The 19,944-nt window shown below is 44.4% G+C and overlaps 1 protein-coding gene across 1 annotated transcript in view; it reads left to right on the plus strand.

Annotated features, from left to right (window-relative positions):
* Positions 1-19,944, plus strand: part of LOC129818451 (ras-related protein Rab-14) — a 28,366-nt gene that overhangs the window by 889 nt on the left and 7,533 nt on the right. The window contains exons 2-5 of the mRNA XM_055874326.1: positions 9,785-9,843; positions 10,960-11,013; positions 14,810-14,987; positions 16,672-16,738. Coding sequence (XP_055730301.1) covers positions 9,792-9,843; positions 10,960-11,013; positions 14,810-14,987; positions 16,672-16,738 — 351 coding nt within the window. The 5' untranslated portion in view covers positions 9,785-9,791. The remainder of the gene's footprint in view (positions 1-9,784; positions 9,844-10,959; positions 11,014-14,809; positions 14,988-16,671; positions 16,739-19,944) is intronic.

Here is a 19,944-nt window from a genome sequence, read left to right on the forward strand (position 1 = left end):
AGCTAGCTGACCGGAAGAGTAAGTTGGCTAATGTTAAGTACCTATCACAATTGTTGGCGCAACATTTCACATAATGTAGTTAGTTTATGTTAGAGTTATCATGGTAACGTTACTGTCTTTTTGACCGACATAGCTATCTAGCTACCTATTTGTAGAGCCAATAAATGATGACACGCATTATGATTAGCTAGTTTGTTTCTAGCTGGCTAGTTAGCTTGCTAGCTAGCAGGTCAGTGACGATAGCTAACGACGTACGAGACTAGGCCCAATGTTATGGTCATAGCTAGAAATGTAGCTACTCCAATTAGTTATCCACCTCTCTCCAAGCTCCGTTGCCTGAATTAGCTAGATATACATTTCTCTTAGCGTCCAGTCATCTACAATAAATAAAGATGTTAGCTAGCCACCTATCTCAACAGACACCAACTGACATTGCCACGGTTTGTGTTAACAACACCAGTTAGCCTGACAGCTAGGTAGCCACCCATGGCCAGCTGATGGATGGTGCTGAATCCTTAGCCAAATTCGTTTGTCAACCTTTTCATCTCATGTAGCTAGCTATAATCAAATGTGTAGCTACTTGAATTGTCAAAGATCAGTCACAAGCCAACTCTATTGTTCTGCAAAATTGTGTCATTCATCATAGTACATCATATATAACTTACTGAACAAAAATATGAAGGCAAAAATTTCAAAGATTTTACTGAGTTACAGTTCATAGAAGGAAATAAATTCAATAGGCCCTACTCTATGGATTTCACATGGGTGGGCCTGGGAGGGTGTAGGCCCACCCACTGGGGAGCCAGGCCCAGCCATTCAGAATTATAATTTTTTCCCCCCACAAAAGGACATTATTACATGTTGGAGGTGGCGTATGGTAGAGAAGTTAACATTAAATTCTCTGACAACAGCTCTGTTGGACATTCCTGCAGTCAGCATGCCAATTGCACACTCCCTCAAAACATTTGTGTCATTGTGTTGTGTGACACAACTGCACATTTTAGTGGCCTTTTATTGTCCCCAGCGCAAGGTGCACACGTGTAATGATCATGCTGTTTAATCAGCTACTTGATATGCCACACCTGTCAGATGGATGGATTATCTTGGCAAAGGGGAAATGCTCACTAACAAGGATCTAAAAAAATTGGTGCGCGCTTTTTTTTTTGTGCGCGTATGGAACATTTCTGGGATCTTTTATTTCAACTCATGAAAATGGGACCAACACTTTACATGTTGCATTTATATATTTGTTCAGTAGCTCAGCCTGCCAGTAATCACACAGATGACTAGAGCTGGGAATTGCCAGGGACCTCACGATACAATATTATCACGATACTTAGGTACCGATATTATATGTATTACGATTCTATATTGTGATTTTTATTGCGATTCGATGTTCCAAACATATTGCTCACCATAAGTCTTCTGCAGAGGGACAAGGGAGAGCCGTGAGGAAAAACAAATTGGCTTCCTATTTTGAAAGATGGTGAACAAGCTATGAAGGAAACATACTGGAGTTCTGGTGCAGGTACAGCCAACTAACGCAAACATGATATTGTCAAAACAATAATATTCCGACATATAATACCCCCCCCCCCCCCCCCCCCCCACACACACACACACACATCCTTATCTCGGCCTCGTCTCAGCCAGCCCTTATTGGCTCATAATCACAGAAATATTTATTTGTTATGATACAAATTCGGCATTGATTAGGGTGGAATATGAATGTATTCATGTAGAAGTGTCATCATATGAAAGATAATCATCTGTGTCACATGAGCAGAGGCATTTGGTATTTTCTTGGCCTTGAATTTTATTTATTTTAAATCCCTTATTACAATTGCACATCACAGAGTAAATGAAAAGAAATGCACTGTATGTGTGTTGATTAAACCCACGTTCTGCAAGTGTTTTGTCCATTCCATCTCCGCCTTTGGTTCTGATCACAATCCAAAGGCATGTGCAATTTACCACAGGATTTGGATGTTGTGTGACAGCATAACAATATGGCAAAGAGTCAGAGAAGAGCGCAAATAGCCCATATGTGTGTGTGACACCGATTTTATATTTGTTCAACAACAGGAAATGGATGTGATTTAAAAAGAAAGGGGTGACAGCTCTCTGTTTTATGAATCGGTGCGAGTGGATGGATAAGCATTGAGACTGCAGTTTGGTCACATGCTGCTCTCAATCGCCCTCTCCTTGGATGGATACTCCACCTGGGCTTCACTCAGGAAAAGGGGAGTTTTCACCTGTCATTTACCCAAAGAAGGAGTAGGCCTAGCGTTAGTGTCCAGAATATACGTGTTTGTGTGTGTGTACGGCTCTTGTAGTCGTATAGTTGCCGCCTTATGGAGAAACTCTCACACATGAGCCTGGTGGCACCACATAACAGAGGGTCATGTGAGGGGTGTCAGTCAGGTTAGCAGCAAGGCAAGCAGGTAGTCAGGACCTCAAACACCACTGACGCAGTTGTGGTGGTGGTTAACAGCAGGGGAATAGGGTTTTTACCACCAGTTTTTAAATGGGTTCCTTAGAAAAGCAGTTGGGTGTGGTAGACCACGTCACGGTCAGTGTATCAAATCCCACACCCTAAGTACATGATTTCCCCTACCTCATCAATTGCCTTTGTCCTTGTTTACCCCACGACTTCTCTTCTGAACTCTCTGCACTATTGTTTTTCAAGAAGCTAGAGCTGCAAAGGGGAGTGTTTTGCTGCAGGGATGTGTGGCACCCAAGGGTCTCTGACCAACTACGTACTGAGAGGAAAAGGGTTAGATGACACCTTGACCTGGAATTACCCCACTCAGCCGATTAGCACGCATCCACTCACTTCTGTTCTGGACGACGCTGCTCTCTCTTCCCTGTGTAGTTTACTCAATCTGCCTCTGCATATCACAATGAGAGCATCCCTTTTCTTCATCCTGCTCCCCGGTCTCCTTTTCACTTTCTACTTCTGTCTTTCACCTTCTCCCATCTTCTCTCAATTCACCCTAGCTCAAAACAGAAGCATTTGTCATAGTGCTAAATTGTTTAGCAGGAAAACTTGGTCGTTGAACAGCAGGCCATATCACAGCTCTTTTTCTGGTTGGCACCAGGCTCTGTTGCATAGCGATTTGAATCTCCAAACCTGCTTTAACTGCAATGCCATTATAACTACTGTGTACTTAACCACAGGCTAAAGAGGAATTTCCCGGATAGAGGGAAACAAAATCGGACACTGGGATTACCATGATAATAGATTACTTAGTCACTGGTATTCACAGGTTGTACTTTATAGGCTACTATCCAGGGTGGTTGAATTTGAATTCTACTTGCATTACAGATGTCAGCTCTCAAACTCCAGTGTTAGACTGCATTACTTACAAGTGAATTTTGCAATGGGATTGATCGTCGTCAGAATGCAGCCCTCTCAAGTCTGATCATGTATTCATAAACAAGACTGTCTTCAACTTGAACTTCGTTGTTGAATATTCTCTAGCCTATGTATTTAATCCGATTGCCCCACAGAATATATTCTTCAGATGTGCATGACTGTGTGTGTGTTGGGGCTGTCCCCCCCAAAAGAAATATTGGTCGACCGAGACGCGTATTTTTTCATATATAGACACACCCTATGTTAGAATAAAAGCAACTATATGAGCTTGTCTGATGCTATAAACACTGTGATTAAAAATTAAGACACAGATTACTGAAGAGGATGTCAGATCAATATAGCCTAACCAGAAGAAAAGTTATACCATTCTTTGCAATTGGGAAACATGCAAACCCATTAAACTAAATCAGTTATAATGGTTTCGATGTTATGGTCTTCAATGGTAAAAATCCCAAACATTGTATAGTGTTTTCCAATGGGGTTGGGTGTAATGGTAAATGTCACTAATCACACTACATTTTCTTAGAATTTGATTGAAAAACAAACAACTGCCATACAATGGTTTACAATTGTATTTTATTAGATTTGTCACAACATTTTAGTCACTAGCTGATTTCTCCATCAAAGTTTGGGCTTGTAAGAAAAGTCTTCATATGAGAATTGCGCCATAGAGATAGCCCTCTCAGAGAGCTGCCATTTTTGACTATTCAAGGTCAAGTTGGGTTGAAGGACAAGCTGAATTGCTTTCATGGAGGACTGGCTCGACCACACAAAGCATTTTCACCATGAGCAAAAGCTTTTCACCCAAAGTTGCAAAGAAAATGTTATCTATTTAACCCCCTAGAAAATAATCCTCATCAAAATCTGATAGTTTTAAGCTAGAGACATGTTTTTTTTTTGTTGCATGGGCTGCGTCTCAATCCGCCGATGTCACCCTTCTACGTCTGAAGTGAAAGGTGGCAGAGCTAGAGCAGTGTTTGTCAGACCATGAGCCATCCTGAAAATCGGTCTTCTCACAAAAATGTCTGTAGCGCCCGACCGGTTTGGCCGTAGTAACTTTTATAACCCCTCTATGGAAAGGTGAGTTTCCTTGTGCTTTTTGAGGTGGACTGACTCCTCTGTAAACTATTGTCACACCCCTTTTACTCAGAATATCTGTGAGAGTCCTCAGAGCAGTTTGTTGCTTGAGGTTTATGAGGCAGAGTGGGAGCCCCCATGGCTAGGAAACACTCCATTGAACATGGTGCATAATGATAATGAACAACCCCAACATAAACACCTATTTGGTGCTATGCAGTTCTAGCTTTCATTGAGTGAGATTAGGCTACATCTCCAGAGAAGTTCTCTATCTCTATAGAAGTTCTCATGATGGAAAAATAAGGGTTTTTTCCCCCCTCAAAATTGTAAATCACATTGCAGCTTGCTCGCCTGCTCTCTCATCGCTAAACACACTCGCATCATTAGTCTTCGGTCTGTTGCGTGTAGAATATATTAGCCTATTCTTTGGTGATAGGCCCTGCTTTACTGAAGTTGCGAAACATTGCCTGGTGGTTGACCTGCCTATACTGTGCCTCTCCCCGCTCGCTCTCTGTCCCTCGCTAGCTCGCTATGAAAGATGCAAGTGTTTGTTCTCGGAAGTACGGTCTCAACGTAGACTTTGATCTGAAGCCACTCTTGTGGTCATTGTGATTTTGCTATTCATTGTAAATGTTTGTAGGCCTATGTAGCCACATTGTATCTATGATCATATGCTATCCATTCATGTTCTGTTTATATCTGAGAATTAACCAATGTCAGGCCGCACCCGGCCATGATTACAGACACCTGTGTGTGTCCTTTGACACTATATAAACTAGTGACCCGCAGTGTTTGTCATTATACCCTGATGAAGAAGGCTTGTCTGTCCAAACGTTGGATATTCAATTATTGTATCTGAGCTCCTAGAGTGGACGGCTCTCCGTTCTCGGAAGTACGGCGGCTAATAAGTCTCCTCTGTTCCAAAAAACGGAATCTTTAGGAGTCGATTCCTAGCAGAAGATTTTTTGTTTCTAGTGAATGTCTTGGTAAGTCACTGTATTTATTTATTTATTTATTTTTTATTTTTTTTAATAATTTTTATCCCCTTTTCTCCCCAATTTTCGTGGTATCCAATCGCTAGTAATTACTATCTTGTCTCATCGCTACAACTCCTGTACGGGCTCGGGAGAGACGAAGGTCGAAAGTCATGCGTCCTCCGAAGCACAACCCAACCAAGCCGCACTGCTTCTTTAACACAGCGCGCCTCCAACCCGGAAGCCATCCGCACCAATGTGTCGGAGGAAACACCGTGCACCTGGCCCCCTTGGTTAGCACGCACTGCGCCCAGCCCGCCACAGGAGTCGCTGGAGCGCGATGAGACAAGGAAATCCCTACCGGCCAAACCCTCCCTTACCCGGACGACGCTAGCCCAATTGTGCGTCGCCCCACGGACCTCCCGGTCGCGGCCGGCTGCGACAGAGCCTGGGGGCGAACCCAGAGACTCTGGTGGCGCAGTTAGCACTGCGATGCAGTGCTCTAGACCACTGCGCCACCCGGGAGGCTGGTAAGTCACTGTATTTAACTAACTTTAAAGTCATTTTTTAGGAGAGGGTTTTAGGAGAGGGTTGTCTGCGTGCAGGCAGAAAGTCTATGCACAGACAGTTTGAGATTATTTGATTGACAATTCTGGTTGCCTTGTGATGGACGTTTGTCCAGCTTCAGAAGCGGTATTCCTTTACAGACAAACAAAAAATAATGTCTGTTTTTAAACCAGGGGTTGGAACCAAAATTGAGGATCAGAACCGGGAACGTAAGTGATCTATACTGTTCTGTAACAGAACAGTTATTTTAAAAGCATGGAAACCGGTTAATAACATTCTTTTAACTTTACATTTTTTTTTTTTGGCCACCAAAAAACACAACAAATGCAATGCCTTCACTCTGTCACTCAAACTTATTGCAGTGTCTGCCTGCTAGCTGAAAATATTTGCCAGTGCGTGTGTAGGCTTCCACCTTCTCCGAAGCATAGGCTACTGTAGTCTACTGACGTTACAAGCGTGATTCAGAAATTAGGGATAGAGGTTTTTAATTAGAGAACAATGGACTAACTTTTTCAATGCTAATTAAGGAAACTATAGTTATCACATTTCAAATTGGGTTTATTAACTACAAAAATGTAAGACGTGTTTATTTTAATTCTGGTTACGCTCTGCACACACAAGCTTGTTAGCTAGCTTGCTCTGCTTGGAAGTTCAAAGACATTCAAAGTTCCTCCATAGAAGCCGCTCCTTCGTAGGTATAATTCTGTGGGTCTAATTCAGATAATGCATGTCATAAGATGCCCAGCACTTCAAGCAAAGGCTCCTCCACCCTCTCGCTCTCTCCCCGATCGCCAAATTTCAAGGAACAAAATAAATTGTTTCTGTTAAGAATGAAACTAATAGAAAACAATTTCGCTTCCAACCCCTGGTTTAAATGTTAAGCAAAATTGTCCGTTTGTCATATCCCTAATTGTAATGGAAAACTACAGATTGTAGGTTCATCATGGGACGGTAATAACGAGTAGTCTGGCTCTACTGCATCTCCTCTTGTTACAGTCCATAGTACTGTTGTAAGTAGGATTTAAGGCATCTTGGAATAACTTCCCGGACAGGCCCTCTCCGTGTGTGTGATCTATGATGAGCCTCAGCCTGATTTTGCAGCCTCCCTGAGAGTACTTGTTTGGCCTCGCTTCCTCATCTAGGCTTAGGCCATTGTCTAGTCCTTTTACACAACCTGCCCACAGAGTACGTCCCGACTCCAAATGATATTTCCTTGTTCACTACTTGTTCACTACTTCCATCAAATCTAAAATAATTAGATTGGTGGAGGCATGGGCTAGAGGGAGTTTCCACCATATTTTTTTTATTCCAGTCATTTCCTTTCAAATCAATGAAGGGCAGTGAACAAGTGCACACTTTGGGAGGAACAAGAGATGGCCTAATTGGGACGAAGCCAGTGTCAGTTGTCTGAAGCTTGATGACTTCATGCTGATTTGATGGACAGACATTGGTTTGGTTAGGCCGTGTAGATTCATTTCATATATATATATATAGATATGTTGACTTTGTGGTCAGATACATTGCTATCTGATGGTTTCATCTCTAGCTGTGTTGAATCTAGTCTCAAAAACCAGACCCTAGGCGCAACAGTGACTACGGGCTGGTTTCAATGATGGACTCTTTTGGCATAGAGCAACTACATTACTGCCGATGTCACTACCTTAACCGCTTGAATAAAATACCAAATAATCTAGCAAAAGGGATCAGAGGTTACTTTTAATGAGTGCATTTCACAAGTGGCTAGTTTGCCTCAACTACTACCTTTACTAAAACCTCTAAAGGTTTAGCTTGTAAAGTTTTGGTTTTGGATCGCAGTGTTCTAGCATGTCTGCCTTGTGATTTGTTGGGAGAGTTGTCTGTCTGAAGAGCACCCACCCCTGAAAAATATTTTTCCTTTATCGAAGTTGCCAAAGGAGTCCATCATTGAAACCAGACCCTAGTTACTGTTGCCTAGGGTGGGGTTTTTGAGACTAGGTTGAATCCTACCCATATGTTTGAGAGATCAGTGGTGCTGGGCCTGCCGTCTAACTGAGAAATCACATGACGGGAATCTTGAGAAATCAGGAATGATTCATACTACCTAGAATTCTGTTTATTTCTCAGACAGCAAACCAGCTGCTCTGTCTGTATAGTACGTTCTGAGACATGGTGACAATTCTTTCCTGACCATATTGCTAAATCTATAGGCCCAATGTTGCAGTGGTGAGCAGCTAGACACAATGCTGCAGTAGAGAAAGTTCCTTCAGAAAGTATTCACACCCCTTGACTTTTTCCACAATTTGTTGTTACATCCTGAATTAAAAAATTGTCACTGGCCTACACACAATACCCCATAATGTCAGGGGAGTTGTTTCTCCATTTTATTTTTTATTAGTTAAAAATGAAAAGCTGAAATATATTGAGTCAATAAGTATTCAACCCCTTTTGTTATTGGCAAGCCTAAATAAGTTCAGGAGTAAATATTTGCTTAAGTCACATAAATAGCATGAACTCACTCTGTGTGTAATAATAGTGATTAAAAAGTCTGCCTCATCTCTGTACCCCTCACAAACAATTATCTGTAAGGTCCCTCAGTCGAGCAGTGAATTTCAAACACCGATTCAACCACAAAGACCATAGAGGTTTACCAATGCTTCGCAAAGAAGGACACCTATTGGTGTATCGATTCACCCAGTCAGTACAAAGATACAGGCGTCCTTCCTAACTCAGTTACTGGAGAGGAAGGAAACCTCTCAGGGATTTCACCATGAGGCCAATGGTGACTTTAAACAGTTAGTTCTCTCCTATCAAAGCCATTAAACTCTGAGTATGGATCAACAACATTGTAGTTACTCAAATACTAACCTAATTAACAAAGTGAAAAGTCAGAAGCCTTTACAGAATACAAAGATATTCCAAAACATGCATCCTGTTTGCATTAAAGTAATAGTGCAAAAAAGGTGGCAAAGCAATTCACTTTTTGTCCTGAATATAAAGTGTTATGTTTGGGGCAAATCCAACACAGTTTTTCAGGATAAAAAAGAAACGAAATGGAGCTAAGCAAAATCCTGAAGGAACCTGGTTGAGTCTGCTTTCCACCAGACACTAGGAGATTAATTCACCTTTCAGCAGGACAATAACCTAAAACACAAAGCCAAATCGACACTGGAGTTGCTTACCAAGAAGACGGTGAATGTTCCTGAGTGGCCGAGTTACAGTTTTGAATTAAATCTACTTAAAAATCTATGGCAAGATCTGAAAATGGTTGTCTAGCAATGATCAACAACCAATTTGACAGAGCTTGAATAATTTTGAAAGGAATAATGGGCAAATGTTCCACAATCCAGGTGTGGAAAGCGCTTAGACTTACCCAGAAATACTCACAGCTGTAATCGCTGCCAAAGGTGCTTATACAAAGTATTGACCCCTAGGGATGTGAATACTTAAGCAAATGAGATTTCTGTATTTCATTTTCAATAAATGTGTAAACATGTTTTCACTGTCATTATGGAGTTTCTGTGGGTAGATGAATGAGAAATCAATTGAAATCATGCTGTAACTCAAAATGTGGAAAAAGTTACGGGGTATGAATACTTTCTGAAGGCACTGTAATTGTGTGGTCAGCCCAAGCACTGTACAATTAAATGGGATTGTGAGTGATGTTGACAGACAAAATGTATTGATAATGTGTGGTTTCTGCATGATACCAGAGAATTGATTCATAGACCCACAAACACCACCCTGATTCACCCAGCACGTGGGCTACATTGTCTCTGAATCCTCTAAGCGTTCTCTCTCTCTCTTTCAGAGCCACGATGGCCACCGCACCGTACAACTACTCCTACATTTTCAAATACATTATCATCGGTAAGTGTGCTGAGGGACTGGAGTGGAGGCCTGTATTTGTTATTTATACTACTATGCTGTATGTGGGTCACCCAGTGGCTGCAGTTAGTATACAACTCTGTGAGACGCTATGGCTGCTCTCCTACACAAGCCCTGGAAGAGTTCCCATCAGGAGACTAGAGACTAAAACCCCAGGCCCTACCCATGACCCCAGCAGCTTATTTGGATGCAGTATGAGGTTACCACCTGAAGTGACTTGAAACATTTTCATCAATAATTGTTTTCCCAGGAAGCTAGCCTAAGCCAAGCTAAACTGTTTGTTAAAATGAACCAACAATGTACTAGTAGTAGGGTAATAAACAAATTACATGAATACATTCATTATTGCTCTCCTTCTGTCTGGTCTAAATTACTAACAGAAAAAAAAGTGAGCATTGAGCATGAATAGCTTACATTTGTGGAGGTGGTCCACTTTTTGAAATAGTGATTTAACTGCCCTGTTTTAAAAGGTCCCAAACAGATGGGAAAACACTATCTCAACATCTCTCCAACTAGTTGTAGGTAGTTTGCCGTGGTGCATTGAGGCCTTAAAAGCCCCACCTTAATGTCAACACATTTCCCTTGTTTATCTGGTTGTGGACCTGTTTGAGAACAGCCAAAAGGCTCTGTCATGTTCTTCTTTTGTTTGCTGTCTGTTACGCAGACATCAATGTGGTCATACAACACAAACACACACTTTACACACATCACTTTAGCTCCATAGCTAGAGCAGACATTAGTGTATAGGCCTAAACAAACAAAAGGTGCTCTGCTTTCCCCCACTCAACTGGAGGTAACCATACCAGCCTTCCACTCAGTCAAAGCCCTGCAGGCCTATTTATGCTGCCTCTTCAAGTGCTCTCACATGTGTAGATAGAATCTGTTAATGTCTGAAGAGGAGAGGGAATATGCTCTTTCTCTGCTACAACTAGGGCCCAGAGTCTTTCCTGGTCAGACCAAGTGGTCATGGAAAACTCCTCCCTAGATATGACATCATAGGAAATAAGTTACGTCTGCAAAATAATTATAGTCCATCTTGTATGTTATGTTGAGATTGAACATGGATCCTAACACCTCTCACCTTCTCTCTCTCCATAGGGGACATGGGGGTAGGGAAGTCGTGTTTGCTTCATCAGTTCACAGAGAAGAAATGTAAGTACATCCCGGCTCCCCACTGACTCCAGACAGACACAACCCTCCGACTCAATCTACTCTAAATCCCCTCTGATGCCATCAGCCTCACACTGACTAGACCGGGCACGAGTCTGCGTCTGTCATCGCGCGCATGTTGATTTTGTCCATCCACTGCAGACACGATCAGGACACGCAGGTTGAAATAGCAACACGAACTCTGAACCAACTATATTAATTAGAGGACAGGTCGAAATACAAACATTCATGGCCATTTAGCTAGCTTGCTGTTGCTAGCGAATTTGTCCTTCGACATTAACTTTGGGTTGTTATTTTACTTGAAATGCACTAGTTATTTTTTTCTGGATCGTTGTAGAATTTTGAGTCACACAAAATCGTGTGTTCTCTACTCCGATAATTATTCGGATTAATTCATTCGTTTCTAGCTAGTTATTTTCTTTATATGGTGGTTGGCAACCAACTTTTAAAGTCCGTTACCACTACCTACTGGAATGGAGTGTGGACCTCAGTTCATTTTTCAATCACCCACGTGGGTATATGCTCCTAAAACCATTTAGTAAATGGGAGAGGCAGGACATGCAGGGCGTCAAGTGTCAAATATAGAACCAAGTTCTATTTTAGCGCCTGGCTATGTTTTTTTTTTTTTTTATGGCAGTTTTAGCAGCATTAAGTGCAGATGCTCTGCTCCTCATTGGTCTATCTCGCATCTCATCCTGCACGGCTCAGTCTCAGTCATACAAGTGGCCCATAGACTCTGAGCAAACAGGCTGCTGCTTTGTCAGTGCTGAATGTCAGATTTGAAGGCTTCCTCCCTGCCACTGGGTAACATTGAAACGCAGGTGGTAAAAACCAACTGGCAGATCAGCCAGTCTGAAATTGACACCAACTGCCTTCTCTGTTGCCTCACAATGGAGGTGAAGTGTCTGTATACGATCAAGAGCGGACCTGATTTTTCTGTGTGGTTGGATGTGCCTGTGTCGTTCTGTATGTGTATATGGGTTCTGTTAATACTTTCAGTTAGTGCTAGCTGTGTCACAGGAAGGCTGTTCTGTATGGTAGTTTATAGCGAGAGAGAGATTGAGCAGGGGAAGGAGGGAGTGTAGTTACAGTAAAGCTGGGTGTACACAACATGCTTTTGGCCCTGATTAAGCTGTCCCAGACAAGTTTTTGAGATCGGAGACAAAATCCCTATGTCGTTGCCTACTCGGGGCATGTGGCCATCACCGGCGGTCGTTTAATGTGAGTGGGTTAGAGACACAATCTGAGGGCTACCGATCCCGTATTTGAGTAGTCCCAGACATGCCAATATATTCACATTCGACACTATTCTGTATACTTCTGGCCCTTCTTTTGACACTGTGTTAACAACCCTCCAGGCGAGCTTCAATGCCATACAACTCTCCTTCCGTGGCCTCCAACTGCTCTTAAATACAAGTAAAACCAAATGCATGCTCTTCAACCGATCGCTGCCTGCTCCTGCCCGCCTGTCCAACATCACTACTTTGGACGGCTCTGACTTAGAATATGTGGACAACTACAAATACCTAGGTGTCTGGTTAGACTGTAAACTCTCCTTCCAGACCCACATCAAACATCTCCAATCCAAAGTCAAATCTAGAATTGGCTTCCTATTCCGCAACAAAGCATCCTTTACTCATGCTGCCAAACATACCCTTGTAAAACTGACCATCCTACCAATCCTCGACTTCGGTGATGTCATTTACAAAATAGCCTCCAAAACCCTACTCAATAAATTGGATGCAGTCTATCACAGTGCCATCCGTTTTGTCACCAAAGCCCCATATACTACCCACCACTGCGACCTGTACACTCTCGTTGGCTGGCCCTCGCTTCATACTCGTCGCCAAACCCATTGGTTCCAGGTCATCTACAAGACCCTGCTAGGTAAAGTCCCCCCTTATCTCAGCTCGCTGGTCACCATAGCAGCACCTACCCGTAGCACGCGCTCCAGCAGGTATATCTCTCTAGTCACCCCCAAAACCAATTCTTCCTTTGGACGCCTCTCCTTCCAGTTCTCTGCTGCCAATGACTGGAACGAACTACAAAAATCTCTGAAACTGGAAACACCTATCTCCCTCACTAGCTTTAAGCACCAGCTGTCAGAGCAGCTCATAGATTACTGCACCTGTACATAACCCATCTACAATTTAGCCCAAACAACTACCTCTTTACCTACTGTATTTATTTATTAATTTATTTTGCTCCTTTGCACCCCATTATTTCTGTCTCTACTTTGCACTTTCTTCCAATGCAAACCAACCATTCCAGTGTTTTTTTTAGTTTTTATTTTACTTGCTGTGTTGTACTCACTTCGCCTCCATGGCCTTTTTATATTTTTATTTATTTATACATATATCTGTTTGCCTTCACCTCCCTTATCTCACCTCACTTGCTCACATTGTATATAGACTTATTTTTTTATCTTTTTCACTGTATTATATGTTTGTTTTTACTCCATGTGTAACTATGTGTTGTTGTATGTGTCGAACTGCTTTGCTTTATCTTGGCCAGGTCGCAATTGTAAATGAGAACGTGTTCTCAATTTGCCTACCTGGTTAAATAAAGGTTAAATAAATAAATAAATAAACATGCTTGATGTTATCAGCACAATCGGCAATGCTTTTTAAAATTTGTCACATAAATTGTGCAGTGAAAGGTGTTGTTTTACAGGGTCAGCCATAGTAGTACGGCGCCCATGGAGCTAATTAGAGTTAAGTGCCTTGCTCAAAGGAACATCAACATACTCTTCACGTTGTCGGCTCGGGTATTCGGACCAGCGACCTTTCACTTACCACTAGGCTACCTGCCACCCTACCTTGTAGTGCGAGATGTGCAATGAACATTTTTGAGTGTGGTGACCAGCAATAGCCAATGAGAGTTCACCAGACGTTGTATCACATCACCCAGAATGTGACTACTAGTATGCATTTGTACTTGCCTTTAACCAAAGCCAGTGTCAAATCATTACACCTCTGTTCACAAGCAAATATATATTTTATACCTCTGTTCACAGGCTAAATATTTCAAGTAGAGGTCGACCGATTACGATTTTTCGATACCGATTTATTGGAGGACCAAAAATAGCTGATACCGATTAATCGGGCTGTTTTAAAAATATATATATATATTTGTAATAATGACAATTACAACAATACTGAATGAACAATGAACACTTTTTATTTCACCTTAACATAAATAAAATCAATTTAGTCTCAAATACATAATGAAACATGTTCAATTTGGTTTAAATAATGCAAAATCTGTGTTGGAGGAGAAAGTAAAAGTGCCATGTAAAAAAGCTAACTTAAGTTCCTTGCTCAGAACATAAGAACATATGAAAGCTGTGCCCCCCTGTCTGCTCCACATGGTTGTCAAGATGAATAAATTATAGGAAAGATAGTGGTTTAATGTGAGAGGCTCAGTGACGTTAGGTTTTTGGAAGTCGTGTAGTGTACACCCGGCATAAGTGGAGTAGAGAGCAGGTTAATCACAGCAATCTGATCTAATCACACTCCAGCAAAAAGGGAGAGTAGGGAGGGAGACAAGGCAGGCTGAGGAAGTGTTATGTCTACTGAGTCAGTCTTGCATGATGGGAGATGTAGTTCAGTTCATTCCATTGAGGCTCCTCATGACTCTTGTTAAAGTGAGATTGAATTAATTCCACTGCCATGTTTGATTTAAATACATTTCTGGAGGTTTTAGGGGAACCTCATTAGATTCCTCCTTGCCTAGCCAAACAACCAGTGCCTTTTCCCCATCTTTCTGTCTCCTCCAGTCATGGCGGACTGCCCCCATACGATTGGCGTGGAGTTTGGCACGAGGATAATCGAGGTGAGCGGCCAGAAGATCAAGCTGCAGATCTGGGACACGGCGGGCCAGGAGCGCTTCAGGGCCGTCACGCGTAGTTACTACAGGGGGGCCGCGGGCGCACTCATGGTCTACGACATCACCAGGTACAAACACACTCATGGTCTACGACATCACCAGGTACAAACACACACACGGTCTACGACATCACCAGGTACAAACACACACTCATGGTCTACGACATCACCAGGTACAAACACACACTCATGGTCTACGACATCACCAGGTACAAACACACACACGGTCTATGACATCACCAGGTACAAACACACACTCATGGTCTACGACATCACCAGGTACAAACACACACGCGGTCTACGACATCACCAGGTACAAACACACACGCGGTCTACGACATCACCAGGTACAAACACACACACGGTCTACGACATCACCAGGTACAAACACACACACGGTCTACGACATCACCAGGTACAAACACACACACGGTCTACGACATCACCAGGTACAAACACACACACGGTCTACGACATCACCAGGTACAAACACACACACACACGGTCTACGACATCACCAGGTACAAACACACACACACACGGTCTACGACATCACCAGGTACAAACACACACACACACGGTCTACGACATCACCAGGTACAAACACACACACACACGGTCTACGACATCACCAGGTACAAACACACACACACACGGTCTACGACATCACCAGGTACAAACACACACACGGTCTACGACATCACCAGGTACAAACACACACACGGTCTACGACATCACCAGGTACAAACACACACACGGTCTACGACATCACCAGGTACAAACACACACACGGTCTACGACATCACCAGGTACAAACACACACACGGTCTACGACATCACCAGGTACAAACACACACACGGTCTACGACATCACCAGGTACAAACACACACACGGTCTACGACATCACCAGGTACAAACACACACTCATGGTCTACGACATCACCAGGTACAAACACACACACACGGTCTACGACATCACCAGGTACAAACACACACACACGGTCTATGACATCACCAGGTACAAACACACACACACACACACACTCTCATGGTCTACGACATCACCAGGTACAAACACACACACACACACACACACACACTCATGGTCTACGACATCACCAGGTACAAACACACACACACACACTCATGGTCTACGACATCACCAGGTACAAACACACACACACACACACACAGATGTGTCCGAACATTGAAGCTCCAGGTAGAAGCTGCCTGTAGGTCCAGATCTGGGGTCAGATGCTCCTAACCTAAACCGTTAGGTTGAGAAACACACAACTGACCTCAGATAAGCCTCTAGGGTCAACTTCATCCTAGTCTTCCTAGCTTCCTCAGCCTGTTCTACAATACACAACCCATCCTTTTCAGATGATCTGTCTAGAATTAAAGTTGGTCTGTGTCTGTAGGCCTACATGTGAGTGGGAGAGGAAAAAAGGCCATACCAAGACGTGCCCCCCCCCCCCCCCCTCTAGCCGAACAAACATGGTGTCTGCATCCTGTTGCCCTCCCATTTCCCAAGCTGTCATTTTAGCGCTGCATGTTGACACCTGTGCCTCAGACTAAGAACTAATGTCAGAACGTCTTTTCTATTAGTGAAAGGTTTTAGATACAGGCCCACAGACATGTCGCCATATCTCACCGCCGCACCTTTGACCCCACTTAGGATGTGGCACAATCTGTTTTGTCGCATGTCGCCATGGTAACTAATGTCCTCTTCTGTGTGTGTGTGTGCCACAGGAGAAGCACATACAACCACCTCAGCAGCTGGCTGACTGATGCCAGAAACCTCACCAACCCCAATACTGTAAGCATGGTTTAACACTGTTTCACACTCCTCCTCTGGCTGCCTGTCTGACTCTCTTAACACACTTTATCTGGTTGGATATCTAATTGTACTGCCAAGGCTCCTCTCTGGCGTTCTCTCTCCTGATTTAAATGTTTCTCACTGTCTCTCATCTTGTGTGTGTCTCGCTCTCTCTCGCTCATCTTGTGTGTGTGTGTCTCGCTCTCTCTCGCTCATCTTGTGTGTGTGTGTCTCGCTCTCTCTCGCTCATCTTGTGTGTGTGTGTCTCGCTCTCTCTCGCTCATCTTGTGTGTGTGTGTGTCTCGCTCTCTCTCGCTCATCTTGTGTGTGTGTGTCTCGCTCTCTCTCGCTCATCTTGTGTGTGTGTGTCTCGCTCTCTCTCGCTCATCTTGTGTGTGTGTGTGTCTCGCTCTCTCTCGCTCATCTTATGTGTGTGTGTGTGTGTCTCGCTCTCTCTCGCTCATCTTGTGTGTGTGTGTGTGTGTCTCGCTCTCTCTCGCTCATCGTGTGTGTGTGTGTGTGTCTCGCTCTCTCTCGCTCATCTTGTGTGTGTGTGTGTGTGTCTCGCTCTCTCTCGCTCATCTTGTGTGTGTGTGTGTGTCTCGCTCTCTCTCGCTCATCTTGTGTGTGTGTGTGTGTCTCGCTCTCTCTCGCTCATCTTGTGTGTGTGTGTGTGTGTCTCGCTCTCTCTCGCTCATCTTGTGTGTGTGTGTGTGTGTGTGTCTCGCTCTCTCTCGCTCATCTTGTGTGTGTGTGTGTGTGTGTGTCTCGCTCTCTCTCGCTCATCGTGTGTGTGTGTGTGTGTGTGTCTCGCTCTCTCTCGCTCATCTTGTGTGTGTGTATGTGTGTGTGTGTCTCGCTCTCTCTCGCTCATCTTGTGTGTGTGTGTGTGTGTCTCGCTCTCTCTCGCTCATCTTGTGTGTGTGTGTGTGTGTCTCGCTCTCTCTCGCTCATCTTGTGTGTGTGTGTGTGTGTCTCGCTCTCTCTCGCTCATCTTGTGTGTGTGTGTGTGTGTGTCTCGCTCTCTCTCGCTCATCTTGTGTGTGTGTGTGTGTGTGTGTGTGTGTGTCTCGCTCTCTCTCGCTCATCTTGTGTGTGTGTGTGTGTGTCTCGCTCTCTCTCGCTCATCTTGTGTGTGTGTGTGTGTGTCTCGCTCTCTCTCGCTCATCTTGTGTGTGTGTGTGTGTGTCTCGCTCTCTCTCGCTCATCTTGTGTGTGTGTGTGTGTGTCTCGCTCTCTCTCGCTCATCTTTGTGTGTGTGTGTGTGTGTCTCGCTCATCTTGTGTGTGTGTGTCTCGCTCTCTCTCGCTCATCTTGTGTGTGTGTCTCGCTCTCTCTCGCTCATCTTGTGTGTGTGTGTGTGTGTCTCGCTCTCTCTCGCTCATCTTTGTGTGTGTGTGTGTGTGTCTCGCTCATCTTGTGTGTGTGTGTCTCGCTCTCTCTCGCTCATCTTGTGTGTGTGTCTCGCTCTCTCTCGCTCATCTTGTGTGTGTGTGTGTGTGTCTCGCTCTCGCTCGCTCATCTTGTGTGTGTGTGTCTCGCTCTCTCTCGCTCATCTTGTGTGTGTGTGTGTGTCTCGCTCATCTTGTGTGTGTGTGTCTCGCTCTCTCTCGCTCATCTTGTGTGTGTGTCTCGCTCTCTCTCGCTCATCTTGTGTGTGTGTGTGTGTCTCGCTCTCGCTCTCTCATCTTGTGTGTGTGTGTGTGTGTGTCTCGCTCATCTTGTGTGTGTGTGTCTTGTTCTCTCTCGCTCATCTTGTGTGTGTGTGTGTCTCGTGTGTGTGTGTGTCTCGCTCTCTCTCGCTCATCTTGTGTGTGTGTGTGTGTCTCGCTCTCTCTCGCTCATCTTGTGTGTGTGTGTGTGTCTCGCTCTCTCTCGCTCATCTTGTGTGTGTGTGTGTGTCTCGCTCTCTCTCGCTCATCTTGTGTGTGTGTGTGTGTGTCTCGCTCTCTCTCGCTCATCTTGTGTGTGTGTGTGTGTCTCGCTCTCTCTCGCTCATCTTGTGTGTGTGTATGTGTGTGTGTGTCTCGCTCTCTCTCGCTCATCTTGTGTGTGTGTCTCGCTCTCTCGCTCATCTTGTGTGTGTGTGTGTGTGTCTCGCTCTCTCTCGCTCATCTTGTGTGTGTCTCGCTCTCTCTCGCTCATCTTGTGTGTGTGTGTGTGTCTCGCTCTCTCTCGCTCATCTTGTGTGTGTGTGTGTGTCTCGCTCTCTCTCGCTCATCTTGTGTGTGTGTGTGTGTGTCTCGCTCTCTCTCGCTCATCTTGTGTGTGTGTGTGTGTGTCTCGCTCTCTCTCGCTCATCTTGTGTGTGTGTGTGTGTCTCGCTCTCTCTCGCTCATCTTGTGTGTGTGTGTGTGTCTCGCTCTCTCTCGCTCATCGTGTGTGTGTGTGTGTGTCTCGCTCTCTCTCGCTCATCGTGTGTGTGTGTATGTGTGTGTGTGTCTCGCTCTCTCTCGCTCATCTTGTGTGTGTGTATGTGTGTGTGTGTCTCGCTCTCTCTCGCTCATCTTGTGTGTGTGTGTGTGTGTCTCGCTCTCTCTCGCTCATCTTGTGTGTGTGTGTGTGTGTCTCGCTCTCTCTCGCTCATCTTGTGTGTGTGTGTCTCGCTCTCTCTCGCTCATCTTGTGTGTGTGTGTGTGTGTCTCGCTCTCTCTCGCTCATCTTGTGTGTGTGTGTGTGTGTCTCGCTCTCTCTCGCTCATCTTGTGTGTGTGTGTGTGTGTGTCTCGCTCTCTCTCGCTCATCTTGTGTGTGTGTGTGTGTGTGTCTCGCTCTCTCTCGCTCATCTTGTGTGTGTGTGTGTGTCTCGCTCTCTCTCGCTCATCTTGTGTGTGTGTGTGTGTGTGTGTCTCGCTCATCTTGTGTGTGTGTGTCTCGCTCTCTCTCGCTCATCTTGTGTGTGTGTCTCGCTCTCTCTCGCTCATCTTGTGTGTGTGTGTGTCTCGCTCTCGCTCTCTCTCGCTCATCTTGTGTGTGTGTGTGTGTCTCGCTCTCTCTCGCTCATCTTGTGTGTGTGTGTGTGTGTGTGTGTCTCGCTCATCTTGTGTGTGTGTGTCTCGCTCTCTCTCGCTCATCTTGTGTGTGTGTGTGTGTCTCGCTCTCGCTCTCTCTCGCTCATCTTGTGTGTGTGTGTCTCGCTCTCTCTCGCTCATCTTGTGTGTGTGTGTCTTGTTCTCTCTCGCTCATCTTGTGTGTGTGTGTGTGTGT

This window comes from Salvelinus fontinalis, chromosome 21, assembly GCF_029448725.1.
Source record: "Salvelinus fontinalis isolate EN_2023a chromosome 21, ASM2944872v1, whole genome shotgun sequence".
Classification (NCBI taxonomy): domain Eukaryota; kingdom Metazoa; phylum Chordata; class Actinopteri; order Salmoniformes; family Salmonidae; genus Salvelinus; species Salvelinus fontinalis.